This window comes from Typopeltis vanoorti, chromosome 10 (genome assembly GCF_054136105.1).
Source record: "Typopeltis vanoorti isolate ZY-2024b chromosome 10, IOZ_Tvanoo_1.0, whole genome shotgun sequence".
Lineage (NCBI taxonomy): Eukaryota > Metazoa > Arthropoda > Arachnida > Uropygi > Thelyphonidae > Typopeltis > Typopeltis vanoorti.
In genome coordinates this window covers 135015770-135033598 of record NC_143558.1, presented here as the reverse complement: position 1 = coordinate 135033598, position 17829 = coordinate 135015770, and the positions used below count along the sequence as shown (strand labels likewise).

Here is a 17829-nt window from a genome sequence, read left to right as displayed (position 1 = left end):
TCTCTGCTCTCCTTCATTCACTGTTATCATATCTGGGCAACACACCTACGACTTTCCCAACAACACTATTCTTCTTTACCTGCTGCAACAACTTCCTCAAGTTTCTATCAACGTTCTTCTTCTCTCCAACTAAGTCATTTGTGTCCACGACTAACACTAATTTTGATGCCAGGTATTTCCTTTTATGCAACGCATCAGTTATTTGCTTTATTGTTCCACCAGGAAAGCATGTTTTGTGCACTCTATTTGCAGTCACAATAGTCTAGTCACCATACACTGATATATGACTATCCTTTGATTCTTTCTTTATAACATTAACTTCCTCCTTCTCCTTATCATCGGCCAATCTTTCCTTTAGCTGTTTAATATCCTCTTCTAGATGTTTCATTTCACTTTTCATTTCATTAACTCCTGCCAAAGCTCCTCTACTATGGTCCCGATGTTTTTCACATATGTTAACGCTTTTCTTCTTCTCAATTTTCACAACGCATCCATTACGAAAAATTCAAGGCAAAGCCAGACTTTCATACAGAAGCCTTCCAGGCCACTGACTTATGTTTCTTTATGGACGTCATCTTTAGAAGCTGAAGTAGTACAACAAACAAGTAGCAAAACACAATATAAACAACAAAAAAATTTTAACACCACCACTAAAGGACACTTGTATCCAAACTGAAAAAAATGCAGACAATTAGCGACGAAACCACACTATATATACACTAATTAAAAACACTTTTTTTTTAATCACAGCTCAAAACTAATGCTACGCTCGTTTGTGACACTAGCGCCATTCTATTTTTGATATATTTTATTATATTTTATATAATAATATTTTGGCAGCCATAATATTTTAGCAGTTATGAAATTTCAGCAAAATGAACTGAAATGAATAATTTAGTAGAGCTATCAAGGACTTTAAAACATGATGAAAATAGCAAGAGGTGAAAACGACACTTCTTAAAATTAAACTAGTTAAATATTTAATTTTTGGTTATTTATATAAAAGGACTTTTCTTCAATATGAATCTTTTGGATAGAAAAATGGAATTTGTATTGACTGTTCCTTTTGTGCTTAAAGGCATTATCAAATGGATATATATATTTTTATTATTATTCAAAATAATAATTTTATGTATAAATATCAGTAGGTATTAATTTATGATTAAGAAATTTCTCTGAATTCAGACAGAGCATTTATACAATCAGCTCTCACAAGAGCAAACACCACTATAACAAACCCACTTTATTACTTCAAAAACACTAGGATGTCATGCTTAAAAGGAAAAAAAAAAATTCACTATAACAAATTACCAAAGTTTGCTAAAGTGAGAGTCAACTATATGTACTTTGATTACATGCTACAAGATTAATGGAATTGAAATCTGAATTTTAGGATCATTATTCATTTTCTCACATGGTTCATTCTAATCCGATTCAGTATATAGAAAAATCTTTCTTGTTCTCTCTTTCTCTCTCTGTTTCAGTATAATGTTCCTGCTAGGTTGCAACATGGACTGTGATACTGTTTAGATACATATTTCTAAATACCTCAACATAATACAGTATTTGCTTTCTATAAAAAGTATCAGTTTTTAAAAATACATATATTTCCTTCTTTTTTTAAAGTAACATAAACAGAATAAAAACAGTCCACATCCACATCGTGCTCCCTGGGACCTTCTGTAGGGTGCTAATGGAACTCTTTGAAGAACAACATACAAATCAGCGGAAGAGGATTCATATCCCAATGGTGAAATGTATGGAAGAATCTTCAGAGAAGCAGACCCCTATAAATAACCTAGGCTCAGCTGGCTGCAGCAGTCAGTAGCTGGCTAAGGCCTCTACCTATGGTTAAAAGGAACAATTAAAGGATTCAGTCCTCTGACAAAGGGAAGCAGCTTTGTCAGTACTGACAGAAGGTTGAAGTCTCATGATGATGGTAAAGCTTATGATTAGAAAATGCAGATGGCAATACAGTTTATTGTGGATGTCTGTAATACTACAAAGCAGAAAGCAAATGGAGAAACTATGGCTCTATTCTCTCCAGACTAACACTATGATGAACAAATCTATACAAATAGTCCCACATTCCTGGCATATCTTAAATGAGACAAGGGTGCAAAGAATCTCCGGACTCAAAAATATTGTCCATTAAAACTAGGAACCCAGAATGTCAGAAACCTGGATGAAGCAGGTAAGCTAAGAAACACCATCCAAGGAATGAAAAGACTTGAGCAAAGTTTGGTGGTATGCCTATCCTAACATATGGTCTCAGCTTCTGAACCATATGTTAGGAGATAGTCCTGCTATTGAGTTATGGATTCTTATTCTTGTTTTCTTGCTTATTAAATTTGGATTGAATATTTGATTGATGGTTATTCCTATATAAGTGGTTATTTTATGTATCATAAGATAAGATAAGTGGTAGCCTAGATATTGAAATATATTAACCTGTTGTATAATATGACTGTTGATGCAAATTTTGCTTCTAATTGGGTCTTGGCTTTCAAATGCCAAAAACATACAATATTTCCATATTGTATGTTTTTACTATTTCATTTAATGAAAAGGCTTCTCACTGAATCTTCATTATCTTCGATTAGAATCTAATCATCAGCAAATAAAATTGTATTGATGTTGGTGTAATCATTTATGTGAATGCTCCCTTCATTCTCTTATATCATTAATAGAGATATTAAAGAGGAGTGACGATAGATTATATACTTGTCAGACACCTGAATTTATGTTCTTTGCTTCAGATTTTTGTGTAGCTATCTTTATTGTAATTTGGTTATAATTATATATATATATATATTGAAACTGGTTAGGAATGTTGTCATCTCTTAAAATTTCCAATAGCTTATTACGATTGACTTTATCAAAAGCCTTTTTATAATCGAAGAATAATATATGGGTCTCTAAATTGAATTCTCTTCTTTTTTTCTATCAGGAACTTGAGAGTGATAAAGGCGTCAGTGCACAATCTGCCTTTATGGAACCGCTTTGTTCCTCTTCAAAAATATTTACATGATAATTGGTTAATTTTGTCTTTAAGAGACTTGAATATATTTTATATCTGATGTTTAAAAAGCTAATGCCTCTATAGTTTTGCATTTCATTAATATTGCCTTTTTTGAAGATGGGGACAATCATAGCATGTCAGTTTTCTTGTGGTAATTGGCCATTTAGGATCTTATTCATGAATTCTAGTAGTTTGTATCTGAAGTTGTTTCCCGACCATTTGAAAAAAACAATTAAAACATTAACATTTTTAATTTAAAAAAAATTAAATTATTAAAGTTATTAAATAATTACATAATTTTATTAAATAATTTCAAAGTTCAGAAATTAAATTTTAAAATAAATACCAATTTCAATCCTTTCACTATATCTTCATGCATAAGTTCCTGTGCGTGGAATTCCAGATTAGTATCTCTGACTTTTGTCGCCATAATTCCTTCCTCTGTTTTATGTGCATCCTCAGTCTCTCTCTTAGTGATCATATAGTCCATGTTTTGATCTAGCAGACCTTTATGATATTCATACATCAAATGTTTCAACTTTTGGCTATTCTCCTAAAAACATGAGAACATTGTTATGATCCTCATTTTAAATTATTATTATTAATGCCAGACCCCCATGGAGTCAAAGCCTCATTCTAAGCAATACACACTATTACGCAAAAAATTATGGGATACTAAGGAAAGTGATGAGAACTCAGTTCACCTTTGCCATGAGTTGCCCCAGTCCTGAAGATACTTCAGGCGCAAACTTTGTTTGCTTACACTTGGATAAAGGATTAACTAAATATATAATTTATAGTCTAACCAAGTGAAAAAAAACTTCCCACATATACTCCCTTAAATCATTTCCTGTATCAAATATACAGACTGAATAGTAGTGGTCCCGATACAGAGCGTAGAGGCATTTAACCATCTAATGCTCTCTGATGTCTATCTTGTCAGCCATTCCCCCCCACATACACACGAGTGTGTGTGTGGGGGGGGGGGGGGATGGAATGGCTGATATACACACACACACTTCATATCCATTCCCATTTGCTCCAACTTCTTATGCAATAGTCCATGCAGGATTCTATCAAATGCCTCTGCAAAGTCCAATAATATCATGGTATAGCTATTTCCCTTATCTAGTTCTGATGTCACTTTATTATAAAATGTGAGTAAATTATTAAGTCAGGACCTACCTTTTGCAAAGCCATTCTGACCATTACAGAGTATCTTTTTCATATCCACACATCCTGAGTTCAATCTTTAACCAACTTTTACAATAACTTAACTACCACTCTTGATATATTAACTAGTCTGTAATTTGCTACTTCTGTCTTAAAGCAACCAAAACAGAAGTAGTGATGGAGCTATCTTCCCCTCTTTCTACTCCCTTGGAACCTTGCCAGAGCTGAGACTTAGATTTAATAACTTCATCAGAGGCAATATCTCTCGCACATTCTTGTAGCACACAGAGTGACATACCATTCTATTCCAACTAATGTATTCACACTGATATTTTTCAATATGCAGAGCACCTCCAGTTTGTCTGCCTCAATTTTTACATCAGCAAATACAAAATCTCAACCTGCATAAAATAACCCTTGCTTCACATTTTACTACTGTTGAGAATGATTAAAGTTATCTTTCCATAATCATTCCTCCTTTTACTCACTGCATAATAACTCTTCAGGATTTCCCAGTTATGGCATGATTAGCTAATTTTCTCCTATATTCTGATTTAGTTCTCCTTAATTGTCACCCTTCTTCCATGCGCTTTGTATTGTTCATGAGCATGCTGATCACCTTTTTCTTTATATTCCTTCTACAATATTTTCTTTTTTTGAAGCTCCTGCTTTATATTGCTACTCATCCATTAAATCCCTACTTGGTTTATCCACTGGGCCCTGGGTATGCAGTCTGATAATGCTTCTCTGAAGCAATCTCTGATCACTACTACTCACATTCGTTCCTTGTGGCTTCTTATACCATGGCACTGTTCCAAGATGCCTCCTGAGTTTGTAATAATCACCAGATTTGCAGTTCCACATAAACCCCCTTCTTGACTGAGAATATCATATGTTCAGCACCCTCCAAGAACAAGACTGTACAATCACTTTCTCTGATGAGAGGCAGAATGACCACTGTGATTTATGGATATTTCTGATGCTATTACCAGATCCAGCACTCTCAAATCCCTGGTCTCCTCCAACACAGGCTGCTTCAGGTAACCCTTAGAAACTGTATAAATTTCATTTCTATCTTGTCACGCACCCTTTCTTCCCTCCAGTCTATGTTACCAGAGTGTTGAAATCAGGTAACCCTTAGTAACTGTATAAATTTCATTTCTATCTTGTCATAAACCCTTTCCCTCCAGTCTACGTCCCCAGTCCCCAGAGTGTTGAAATCTCCCATAATAATTACTCAAACTGCAATCATTGTGCTAATCTACAGATGCATATCATCCACATCTTTCTGCACAACCCCTGGTCTAAAGCAGCAAATGTAATTGACATTGCATAATCATTTGTCCTAGAAGAGGCTAGTCCCACACTTGATTGTATTTCCTACCCAACACCTCTAGTTACACAGATCTGCAATTCAAACGTCTCACTGAACAACACTTTCTCCTAACATTTAACTCAAAAACACTTCAAATACAGACCATCTGCAAGGCATATACTGGCCTTTCACCCATCAAATTCATTTCATACATCTATAAACTGCATACCATTCCTTCTGACAATTTTCTCACTGACTCATCAGCAATCAGCCCTTATTCTCAATTCAGCCCTATCATATCATGACAGCAGATTCACAAGCTTTACTTTCTCACTCTTCTTTTTTCGCTTCTTCCAGCCACTCTTTCATATCTTAACTTGCATATTTCTCACCTTTCAAATCATTTTTGTCTGCCAAAACAATAAACTCTTTCACTTCATGCTGCAAGCTAACCGCTCTGCTAATATACTTGATCTTCACACATGGGAAATATGTTTTCATCACATTCTCATTATGTATACTCTTACAGAATCTCCTGAAGAATACTCTCACAGAAATTCTTGAAAGAGCAAAAAACTTAATCCCAGTTTTTTGCTCTTTCATACTTTCCCCATTCACTTTTTCTTTCATTCTTCCACTTGCTGTGTCACATACAAAGTGTTTTTCAAGTTTCTCAAGTTCATTTTTTGTCATGCAATGGACTCCATGTAAGCATGCTATTTCTCTCTTCACTACTACTTCATCATTCACATTATTTTCAACCACTTCTTTCACTATCATGCCTTACATTATTACATCTTGGATTTCATGCACTCACTCACAAAACATTTTTGACACAATCTCTTTCCACTCTCATTTTCATAGCATGAGCTATTCACTCTTGGCAAACACTACATTGAGTGCACCCTGCATCACACAAAATCAATCATATTAAATTCACTAAATAAATGATTTTTAAACAATATCATGAAATAAGATTCTCAAAAAAATACTCAATTAACAATCATAAAGTGTCAATGTATATTTAATAGTATTAATTCACATCATACAGAATAATAAGAAAATAATTAATATTTATTTAACTTAACTGCAGACATTTTGCTGGTATTATATCTAGCATATTCAGAGCAAAAAATAGTATCACAGTACATAAATGGCATTTATGTACTGTTATACTATTTTTTTCATTTATCATAAAGTTAATTTAAATCATTTAGCATAAAGTGGGACTAGTTTAAAAATTTTTAATAGACAACACAGGGAACAAAAGTCCTAATTGACACCATCTATGGTTGGATAAAGAGAGTAAAAACAAGTATTCATTTTATCTTAAAATGATTGTCTCATAGATTTTTGGTAAATTGATACAGCCATCCTTGTTGAGGTTTGAGAATGTTTTAAAGCTGCTGCCAATTCCAAAAATATTCTCTATGACTTATGACTTATGTGAAGCAATTTTTTTTTTCTTCAATTTCCTGTGTGAAGGGGTATCCAAAGTAGTCTGCTAGTCCCGACTTGAAATAATGATAGTACCAAATATATTTTTAATATTTTTCAAGGCAGATGGCAACAGTTCTTGTCTGTCCATAGTAAGCTATTTCACAAATACAGGGCACTTCATATATTCCTGGATGTGATAAAAGAGAGAGTGTATCCTTAGGTGAATGGATGAGATTTGCTAACTTGACATATGGTTTAAATGTGGTACACAAATGATATTTATGATGCACACTGTATATATATTTTTGGATGTGCCCTGAATGTATGAAATGATAACAGTTTCTATAGTCTTGTGTATTAGGCAATGGAAGGGATTTCATGGAGCATTTAGCATTTGTCTATTCTTTGGAGATTATAACCACTGGGTAAAAAAGTGTGATACAAGTCAATTCAATGGAACAGATAGCTCTAGCTCTGTGAGTTAGTGTTTTAAGGATACCATATTGTTGAGCTGGATGATGATGTGATTGTTTGTGCAAATATCTGCCTGTATGAATGTATAGTTTTCTATAAACAGAAAAAGATATTGAACCATCAGGAAGTCATGCAAGTAGTGTATCTAGGAAGAGCAGACAGTCATCAAATTATTCTTCCATTGTGAAGTAGAAGTTAGGATGTTGGCTATTTAAATGCATTAAATGTATCTAATGTGCCTGGACCATGTAGCCAAATAGCAAACACATCATTATTATAATGCAACCAAATCACTGGTTTGAGAGCAGCTGTATTTCATAGCTTTGTTTTCCAAGTGTTCTATGTAGAAATTGACTAAAGGGAGAGAAAGGTGGAGCCTACTGCTGTTCCATCTAGTTGATATCTTCCCCTTCCATGCAAAATAACCTGCATATAATGTAAATTTAAATAATTCATTTATATCTGGGAAGAAATGTGACTTCAAGTCCAGAGTTACAAATTAGAAATATTTTTCATTTCCAATAGAAAATAGCCAAAGCTAATAATAATGGCAAATACCTGTTGGATTTTTGCTCAGGACATGGACTGATTATTACTAACACAATGTTCCAACATAAAAATGTGCATAAATTCACATGGAGAGAAGAGATAAGGAATAAGAAAAGTCTCATTGACTATGTTACTGTTGATAAGGATGTCTTCTCACTGGTGCAGGACACTAGAGTGTATACAGAGGATTTGAAATTGGAAGTAATCACAGAAATAAAAGTTGAGCAGTTCTCAGATGTGAACTGTAAAATAAAATACACAAACATTATTCAAGAAAAATGAAAGAGTTTGAGAACAAGAACGAAACCTTAGAGATTCACTGACAAGCCCTGAAGAAAAAATTGATTGATTCAGCCAGAGAGGCATCTGGTGAGTTTGTCTGCAAGGATAGAAAAATTAGAACTCTGTGAAGTTAAAGGTTAAACACAGGAAGTTAAAGAGGCAGTAAAGGAAAAGAAGAAAGCATATCAAAGGTTCCTGGCTAATAAGTCAGCTTGTGCTCTAAGAGAATACAGAGACAAATGTAAGAAAGCTAAACAGTGTGTAAAACTAGCTAAACGAAAGTCATGGGAAGACTTTGGTAAGAACATAGAAAATAAACATGAAGAAGGTGGCAAAATATTCCAGAGGCTATTGAAAAACCTCAGAAATGGAGAAAAGAGTGCTGTAAAAGAAATTATTATTATTACATGTATCTCCATGGAGTCAGTAGACTCATCGCAGGAGACCCTAACTATCAAAAGAATATCTATCATATCTCTTCTTGAATTCGTTTACAGATGAAGAGCTCACAACTGAGTCAGGCAATGCATTCCACTCATTCACCACCCTAGTTCTCACACCCTTGTTAACCACACTTTTCCTAAATTTCCAGAGATTACCTCTTGTTCTTCCATCACTATCACACAACTGAAACATTTCCCCTACATCAATCTTATAAAACCTTTTAGTAATTTAAATGATTCTCTTCTTTACCTATCAACCAACCTCTGCAATCCACAAGCTCTCAATCTATCGATGTAGAGAGCATTTTTTACATCACTTACCAACTTAGTCACTCTACTCTGAACCCTATCATTAAAGATAAAGGTCATATGAAAACTGGAGAAGAAGATACCCTTGATGTATAGAGCAATTACTTTGAAAATTTGCTAAATGAAACAAGCAGTGACAGCACATTGGTAAAAATCACTCAACAGGCATGCAATCAGGAATACATATCCATACTTGAAGTAGAAAAAGTCATCAAAAGCCTGGAATGTGGAAAGGCAGAAGGGGCAGATGATATTTGACCATAAATGCTCAAGTATGGAGGTATAAAAGTCTTACAGTGGCTGCACTGCATAGTTCAGAAAGCCTGAACAGAGGGACGAATTCCAGATGAATGGAGTAGAACTCGTAGAGCTCTCATAGTACCCATATACAAAAATGGGAAATAAAACTGAACATGAGAATTACAGAGGTTCCTGATAAGATTTATGCAACTGAGTGTTCCTGATAAGATTTATGCAAGTATACTGAAGAAACGGTTAAGAAGGATTGTACAAGGGAAGCTTGATGAAGAACAAGTGGATTCAGGTCAAACAGAGGCTGTCAGGATCAGATTTTCCCTTTATGACAAACAGTTGAGAAATCGTGGGAATATAACAAAGATCTGTATTTAAATTTTGTAAATCAGCAAAAAGCATATCACAAGGTGCCAAGAGAAAAGCTATTCAAATCGCTACTTTATATAGTGTCAATGGTGCATTACATCAAGCAATACTTAGTCCTTATTTGAGTTGTAAGTCAGCAATTAGAAGTGAAAGAAGTACAGGAAGATAGTTTGATATTAAATCTGTTATTCATTATTTATATGGATCACATTATGAAGGAAAGCGGTATTAAACCTGATATCAAAACTGAAGATGTTAACCTCAGATCTTTACTTTATGCAGATGATGCTATACTTTTAAATAAATCTACTACAAGTCTGCAAGATTTCCTGACTAGATTGAATAACCGTGAAGCACTGAAAATATCAACTGCATTGTGAATGGATGACCCATAGAACAAGTAAAACATTTCAGCTACTTAGGCACGTTTATCAGAAAAACACTGTTCAAATTAGACACAACAGAGTCTCCTGGCCCTGATGGCATTCCTCCAAATGTCCTGAAAGTTTGTGCACCAGAACTGACTCCTATCATAAGTCACCTGTATATACTCTCTTATTCCACTTGTATCTATTCCACATCCTGGAAATTGGCCTATATTCAACCCATTCCCCAAGAAAGGCGACAAGTCACTGCCATCCAACTACCACCCTATCTCGCTCACCACAGTCCTGTCTAAGGTAATGGAAAAAATCATCAATTTCCAACTCCCATACTACCTTGAATGCACCCATCTAATAAATGACTTCCAGTATAGATTCTGCCACTGCTGATCAACAGGAGATCTGCTCATATATGTCACCCATCTCTGGATAAATGCCATGAAGAAGTTTGGCAAATCTCAAGTGGTTGCACTTGATATCTCCAAAGCTTTTGACTGATCTAGCACAAAGGCTTACTAAGCAAATTACCATCATTTACTCTGATACAGGACTTCTGTAGTTGGATTGCAAGCTTTCGGTCTGGACACATATTATGTGTGGTGGTGGATGGTTCCTTATCCTCTCACTGTTCAGCTAATGCTGGGGTTCCACAAGGTTCTGTCCTCTCACCAACCCTTTTTCTGCTATTATATCAATGACCTACTTCAGTTGACCTCCAATCCAATACACAGTTTTGCAGATGATAGCACATTGCACTCCTCCCTTTCACTTGATAAACCTTACTCTACACAACCTCAACCTACAGAACATCAACCACCACCACCACCACCCTCAATTCTAATCTCCAAGCCATCCTCCAATGGGGTTCAGATAACCTCATCAGTTTCAATATTAATAAAACCCAGTTTTGTCTTATTTCTCATAAAAAAGAACCATTTTTTTTCCAGTATTCTTTTTGATAATACCCAAATTTCCAGACAATTTGAAATTTCTCTTGTTGGAATTACCCTGACATTAAACCTTTCCTGGCATAAACACATCACAAACACTGCATCCTCAGTTTCAAAACACGAGGACTTCTCTTTCGCTCAAGACGGTACTTCACCCCTGAACAGCTGTTAACATTATACAAATCACAAATCTGCCCAGCTATCAAATACTGCTCTCACATATGGGGTGGGTCTCCTAAAGGCTCCCTTAAAATGCTTCACTCAATACAGAGGAGATCAATCAGACTTATTAATGACTCATCTCTTACCAATTCACTCCCCGTAATTTTCACAGTTTGATTTCCACAATATGTATATTCTACAAATATTTCTAAGGAAATTGCTCATCTGAAATAACATCAATAATTCCTCCACTTAGTACTAAGCTTGTTGGAACATGGGTAGTTGCTGCTCAACATCCCTTCAGAAAACAGAACAAATTTCTTTTCCTCTTCCTTCATCCATACAACTGCTGTATTGTGGAACAGTCTTCCCTCTGTTGTGTTTCTCAAGGAGTACAATATACAGTCTTTCAAATCAAATGTAAACAAGTTCCTCCTTTCCCAACCACTACCCATATAAGGTACTAAAGGAGAATGTGCTAAAGAACTGACAGCTCTGTTGACCTGGCTTTTCAATGAAAGTCTGGCTACGGGAAAGGTAACTAAGGAATGAAAGGAAGGTGAGATAGTGCCATTGCATAAGGGTGGTAGAAGACTGGAAGTGTCTAAGTTTTTTTCCCACTTGGTTAGACTATAATAAATTTAGTTTAATCCTTCATCAAAGTGTGAGCAAACAAAGTTTGCACCTTAAGTATCTTCAGGACTGAGGCAACTCGTGGTAAAGGTGAACCAAGCTCTCATCACTCCTTGTCTTAGTATCTCCCATAATGCAAAGCACATCTCCTCGCAAACATGCATTAAAGGACGGGACACTACCCCGACCGGTTTCGACCTTTATTGAGGTCTCATCAGTGGGAGCCAGACCCAGAGGTGGTGACTCTGGGTCTGGCTCCCACTGATGAGACCTCAATAAAGGTTGAAACCAGTCTGGGTAGTGGCCTGTCCCTTAATGCATAGCATTATACATGTCTGCAAGGAGATGTGCTTTGCATTATGGGAGATACTAAGACAAGGAGTGATGAGAGCTTGGTCCACCTTTACCACGAGTTCCCTCAGTCCTGAAGATACTTCAGGTGCAAATTTTGTTTGCTCACGCTTGGATAAAGAATTAAACTAAATTTATTATGGAAGTGTCTAATTATAGGCCAGTTTTGTTTCATCAGTACTTGTTAAAATCTTGGATAAATTAGTGAGGGACAATATACAGCGTTGGGCAGATGAGGATAATGTTATCTGTGAGAGTCAACATGGATTTGTTAAGGAGTGCTTTTGTTTTAGGAATATGATTGCGTTTTATAATAAAATGACAAGAGCAACTGATGAGGAAAAGGCATATACTGCCATTTTTTGGATTTTGCAAAGGCATATGACAGGGTGCCACATGATTAGCTGATATTTAAGTTGCAGCACATGGGTTTAGATGCTGGGTTAGTCAACTGGATTCAGGATTGGCTGTCTGATAGGTATCAGAGAGTTGTGTATGGTGGAGCAATATCAAGAAGGCAGAAGGTTAAAAATGGGATCCCACAGGGCTCAGTACTGGGACCTGTATTGTTTAACCTTTATATCAATGACATTGTCAATGGATTGCAGGGGATATTCAATTGTTTGCAGATAATGTGAAGCTGGGAAGGGTTATTAGTAATAGTGCAGATGTGATAGCCCTGCAAGAGAATTTGAATAAACTAGACAGATGGACAAATGAATGGAGGTTTCAGTTTAATGCAGCAAAATGTAGAGTCTTGAAGTTTGGAATACATCGATGGGAGGCTGCATACTCGAGTTGTACTGGAGGAAGTAGGGTAGACAACAGATCGATGGGTGATGATTGATAGAAACCTGAAATTCAAAGAACATTGCAATATTGAGAAGAACGGTGACCTGCAGAGATAAAAGAGTTACTGTTCCTGAGTCTAAGGACTCCTTGGAGTAGCCCGAAATAATAATTGTATAAGACCCTGATCAGACCAATAGTCTAAGATCACTTAGACTATTGTTCTCAAATTTGATCAGCAGGATTTGAAGGGGATAAATTAACTGTGGAAAGGGTGCAGAGGCAGATAACAAAGATGGTTTCAGGACTCTACAATGTTAGTTATGAGGATTGGCTGAGGGAATGTGGACTGCAGAGTTTGGTAGATAGAAGGAGAGGTGATATGATTGAGACTTTTAAACTGTTGAGAGGTAGTTACAGGTTGACACTGGGGAGTTTTTTTCGCTTGGTGGAACAGTGGGAAGGAGCGATGACAAGGGGCCATCCCTGGGAGTTACAAAAGGAAGCTATGAGCAAGAGGGTGAGGAGAGGTTTCTTTGCATGGAGGGTGGTTAAACGTGGAATGCATTGCTTAACAGAGTTGTGAGAGCAAGAATGGTCAATGAGTTCAAGGAGTGGTATGATAGACTTCGTGTTTCCTAGGAAGGACCTCCCATGATGAGTCTTTTAACTCCATGAAGGCCTGATTAATAATCTCTCATGCATAAGCTTGACATAAAAAAAAAAGACAAATGAATGAATTTATATGGAATAAGAGAGAAATTAGTCAAAACACTAAATTAGCTGTATAAAAGACACTGTTAAAACCAATTTTAACTTATGGATCTGAGAGCTAGGTTAGAAATAAAACACCTGACCAAAGACTAGAGACCATAGATATGAGAGTCTTGAGAAAGATTAAGGGCATGAACAGGTGACATCAATGGTAATATCATATTAAAAATGAGGATATTAGGAAAGAACTTAACATTGTTAGCATCCAAGAATGTGTTGGCAGAGCTAATCTCAGATGGTATGTCACTTGAACAGAATGGGAGAGGAAAAATTGACAAAATTGGTTTAGCAGAAAGAAGACCCAGAGGAAGACCAGATATAGGTTGATTGTTACAGTAAAAATTGGCTTAGAAGACATAACTATAAGATCTGATAATGTTGTTGTCTTGACAGATAACAGATTGATTTGGAAGAAAATTGCTGATAGTTAGTAATGATGTAAGTTCTTTATGTAGTACTATCATAATATCCTGTAAACCCCTTCAGGGTACATGTCTGGAATTTGATGTCGATGATGTTGTTTGGGTTTCAATTAATGGTGCACTGGTAAATAGCGAAGCAATTTATCTAAACTTTTAGATAAATTAGCAAGTAATTTATCTAAAAGTTTAGCAAGTTTGTATATAGGACTGTTTATACTATCTACACCCTCCCGTTTGTGAATTTTAGGTTCTCCATATATTCTGGGTGCTTTTTTATGTGAAAAAGCTTGAGTTTGTTAACAGTTTCTTTTGGCCAGAAAGTTACCTTTTTTTCAGTAATTTGTGAACTTTATTCTTTAGCAAGTTAGCAGGATCATGATCAATGATCTAGTATGTGGAATGCTCTTGTAAAAGTATGCACATTTTGCTTTCATATTCGGTTAGATTCATAACCACAGCTGCATTACCTTTGTCTGCTGTAGTTATTATAATATTGTTATTACTGTTATTATTACTTTAGAGCTCTTTTAAAGATTTGATTCTGGCATATTGTTGTTGGGAGATTTTGATTGGATTGGATTAAGATGTTGGCTACATCCAAATGAATGTGTGGATGAAATCTATAATCAGAAGCAGGTTGTATATTTCTCATTCAACAGAAGCTATTATTTTCACTTTTGGAACTTGCCTAGGTGTATAACAGCAAAATTATGCCTTTGACTTAACACACTAACAGAATGATGAACAAAATAAAAATTATTCATGCTAAACCACCCCATATTATGGAGTACTTAAATTGAACAAATCTAATATTCCCCTATGCCCTTTAGTTGATAGCATAGATAGTCCTACTTATAAACCTGCCCAACAGCTAAGTCTCTTATCGCCCCCCCCCCCTTTACTGGCAACTCCTCTACTTTTGTAAAAAAATTCAGTCCATTTCAAATCACTAGTTAAAACTCATATCCTTAAAATTCAGACATAATTATTAGTTTTGATGTCACTTCTTTATTTACTAATATACCACTATTAGACAGTCTTTATTTAATAAAGTCTAAATTTCCCCCTGATATCTCTGAATTATTCAAATTTATAATATATGCAGGTTATTAAAGATGATAAAAATACCAAAACAAATTTCAGAACTAATTAAGAATATATACAAATGTAACTTTTTTGGAAAATGATACTGTTATGTTCTCTTGCCAGTCATTTGGTATTTTTCATTCTTTAAATGCTGTACAATATTTAGAATATCACAATTTCGTATATTTGTTTCCTACAAATTTTAATAGTTCATTATATACTTTATCTATTCTGGCTTATTTTTTTTAGATATTTAAGGGTTTTTTTTTTAATATATTTTTCTGTCATTTCATAAGTTACCTTGTCTTTTCCTTAATATCATCATCTTTCATTATATTATCGTCATTCTTTTCTGTGCATAGGCTTTGAAAATAATCTTTCCATTTATCCAATCCAATATTTGTTAGTTCTAGTTCATTTTTTAGTACATTCAGTTCTTTCTTTCGAACCTGCATTATTTATCAGTCTTGAGTACCATAAAAATTATGTTCTAATTCTGTGAACTAGTTATTTCAGTATGCCTGCTTAATTTTCCTCATTTCTTTCATATAGTGCTAGATTCTCCATACTGATGTGTTTGATTTATCTTGTAGATATCTCTGAAATGCTGTTTTCTTTCCTTTTACGAGGCTTTTTATCTCTTTTTTATTTCACGGTGTCCATCTTTGATTTTTTTTTTTTTTTAACTAATCAACTTGTTCTCTCTTTTTTCTCTTAAATTTTTTTGTGACTTTATTTTATTTTCCACAATAGCTTTTCCAATTTTTCTTCTATTGTTTGTTTCTGTCTTTTATTGTATTTGGTTTATCTAAAATGCTTTATTACAGCCAATAAAACTGATGTGTAGATGTTTTCTTATGTCATCTTCATCACCATTATATGCAAGCGATCTGTTGAAGAAACACTTTTTTCCTAAATCCTGCATCATCATCATCATCCCATGACTGGTTTTTAGTTAGCCAGAGATTCTGTTCTGAACAACTCTAACGAATAACTTATATAGTATGGTGAAAGAAAAAAAAAAAAAAAAAAACAGTATTGAACTTCGACAAATATCATTGTAGTTATTCAGTACTTTTTTTTTTTTTTTGCACCATACCATATTATAGGAAATAATCTACTGGTGTTTATGTCCACTTTATAAGAGGATTTTGTTTGATTATAGCCACTTGTCTAGAGTGGATTTACTAATAACAACACTGCTATAGCATTTCATCAGAACAAGTAACAATTCTTCTAGTCCAAATTTTAACAGTTCAATATTTATATCATCTTTGCCAGGAGTTTTCCATTTTTCATCTCATGTATAGCATCCAGTACCAGATCTGTGGAGATAAAGGGTTGGGTAAAGTTAGAAAATACAGTTTCTTATAGAAAGAACTTGATATTTTTCAAGATTTCTTCTGCTATTTGTGGGTTCTCCTTTTTGTTTTTTAGTGGAAAGATCAATCAACCAACTAACAAAATTGGGCTAGCAAGTCAACATTCTCTCATTTTCTATTTTTAAGCTTGTATTATTTTCCAAGGAATCCCCTATTAATGCAGTGTTAGCATTTACACATGTCCTTTCTGATCACCCTGTTTACAAGGTTGTTGAGATCAGCATATTCAATTTCATTTCTTAGTGAGTTATTCCTACTCTTGAACAATAATTCTCATTTTCTGAATAGCTGCTTAGTGTTTTTGATAAGAACCTCCTTTTTCTTCCTTGAGACTTTAAATGCTGTTTGCATTTGGTTGCAAAGTAGACAAATGGATTATATATTTCAGAATTCCATATTCTATTTGTTTTTTGATATTAGCATCTCACAAGCTGCTTCTTTCAAAGAAACAGCCTGTGAGATGCTGACACATCATCCAAGTCTAAACAAGAATGATGGATTAATAATTCCAAGAATCTGGAAGGCATATTCAACCCATACAGCATCTAGAACAACTCCAAACAAAAAAAAACCTTAATATGAGAGGACTATAGAAATTGTTTAATGTAGATTATTAGATATATGAAGAGCCAAAGGCTTCAATTCGGGCTTCAATTGTATTATTTTCCAAGGAATCCCCTATTAATGCAGTGTTAGCATTTACACATTTACACTTCAATTATTAGGACACCTCTTGGCAAAACTCGTAGAAGGGTTGTAAGTTCTGTTCACTACAAACTTGATATTAACTAGGTCTGCCTACTCACTGATGAGACCTCAATAAAGGTTGAAACCGGTCTGGGTAGTGACCTTCTCCCATAATGTCGAACAATAATACAGCTCCTAGGAGCTAAGTTCACATTATGGGTAAATATCAAGAATAGTGATCGGAGCTTGCTCCACCTTTGACACGAGTTGCCTCAGCTTGCACTACCTTTAGGGTCAGTTGCTGCAGTATCCAGGTATTTGCTTACGCTTGGAATCGCCGAACTTTATATAGTTTCTACTATATTCGGCATGAAACTCTTTGAGTTTCCTATTCGGCTAAGAAACTATATGGGATGTAATATCCCTTAACTTAAACAAGTTTAATGTAGTTCAGCAATAAAAACATTTTTTTGAATCATCTGTATATTATTATATAGTTCGCCCACCGTTTGTAGATCTCTCCTTGGCATTTTGCCAAGAATAGTCAATTCATGCTGAAGGGGAGAAAGAAATGAAGGATGT

The 17829-nt window shown here is 34.9% G+C and overlaps 1 protein-coding gene across 2 annotated transcripts in view; it reads right to left on the bottom strand.

Annotated features, from left to right (window-relative positions):
• Positions 1–17829, bottom strand: part of LOC150102820 (dynein regulatory complex subunit 4-like) — a 180262-nt gene that overhangs the window by 118062 nt on the left and 44371 nt on the right. For both annotated transcript variants that reach the window (XM_090399690.1, XM_090399691.1), the window contains exon 4: positions 3369–3575. In XM_090399690.1, coding sequence (XP_090255816.1) covers positions 3369–3575 — 207 coding nt within the window. The remainder of the gene's footprint in view (positions 1–3368; positions 3576–17829) is intronic.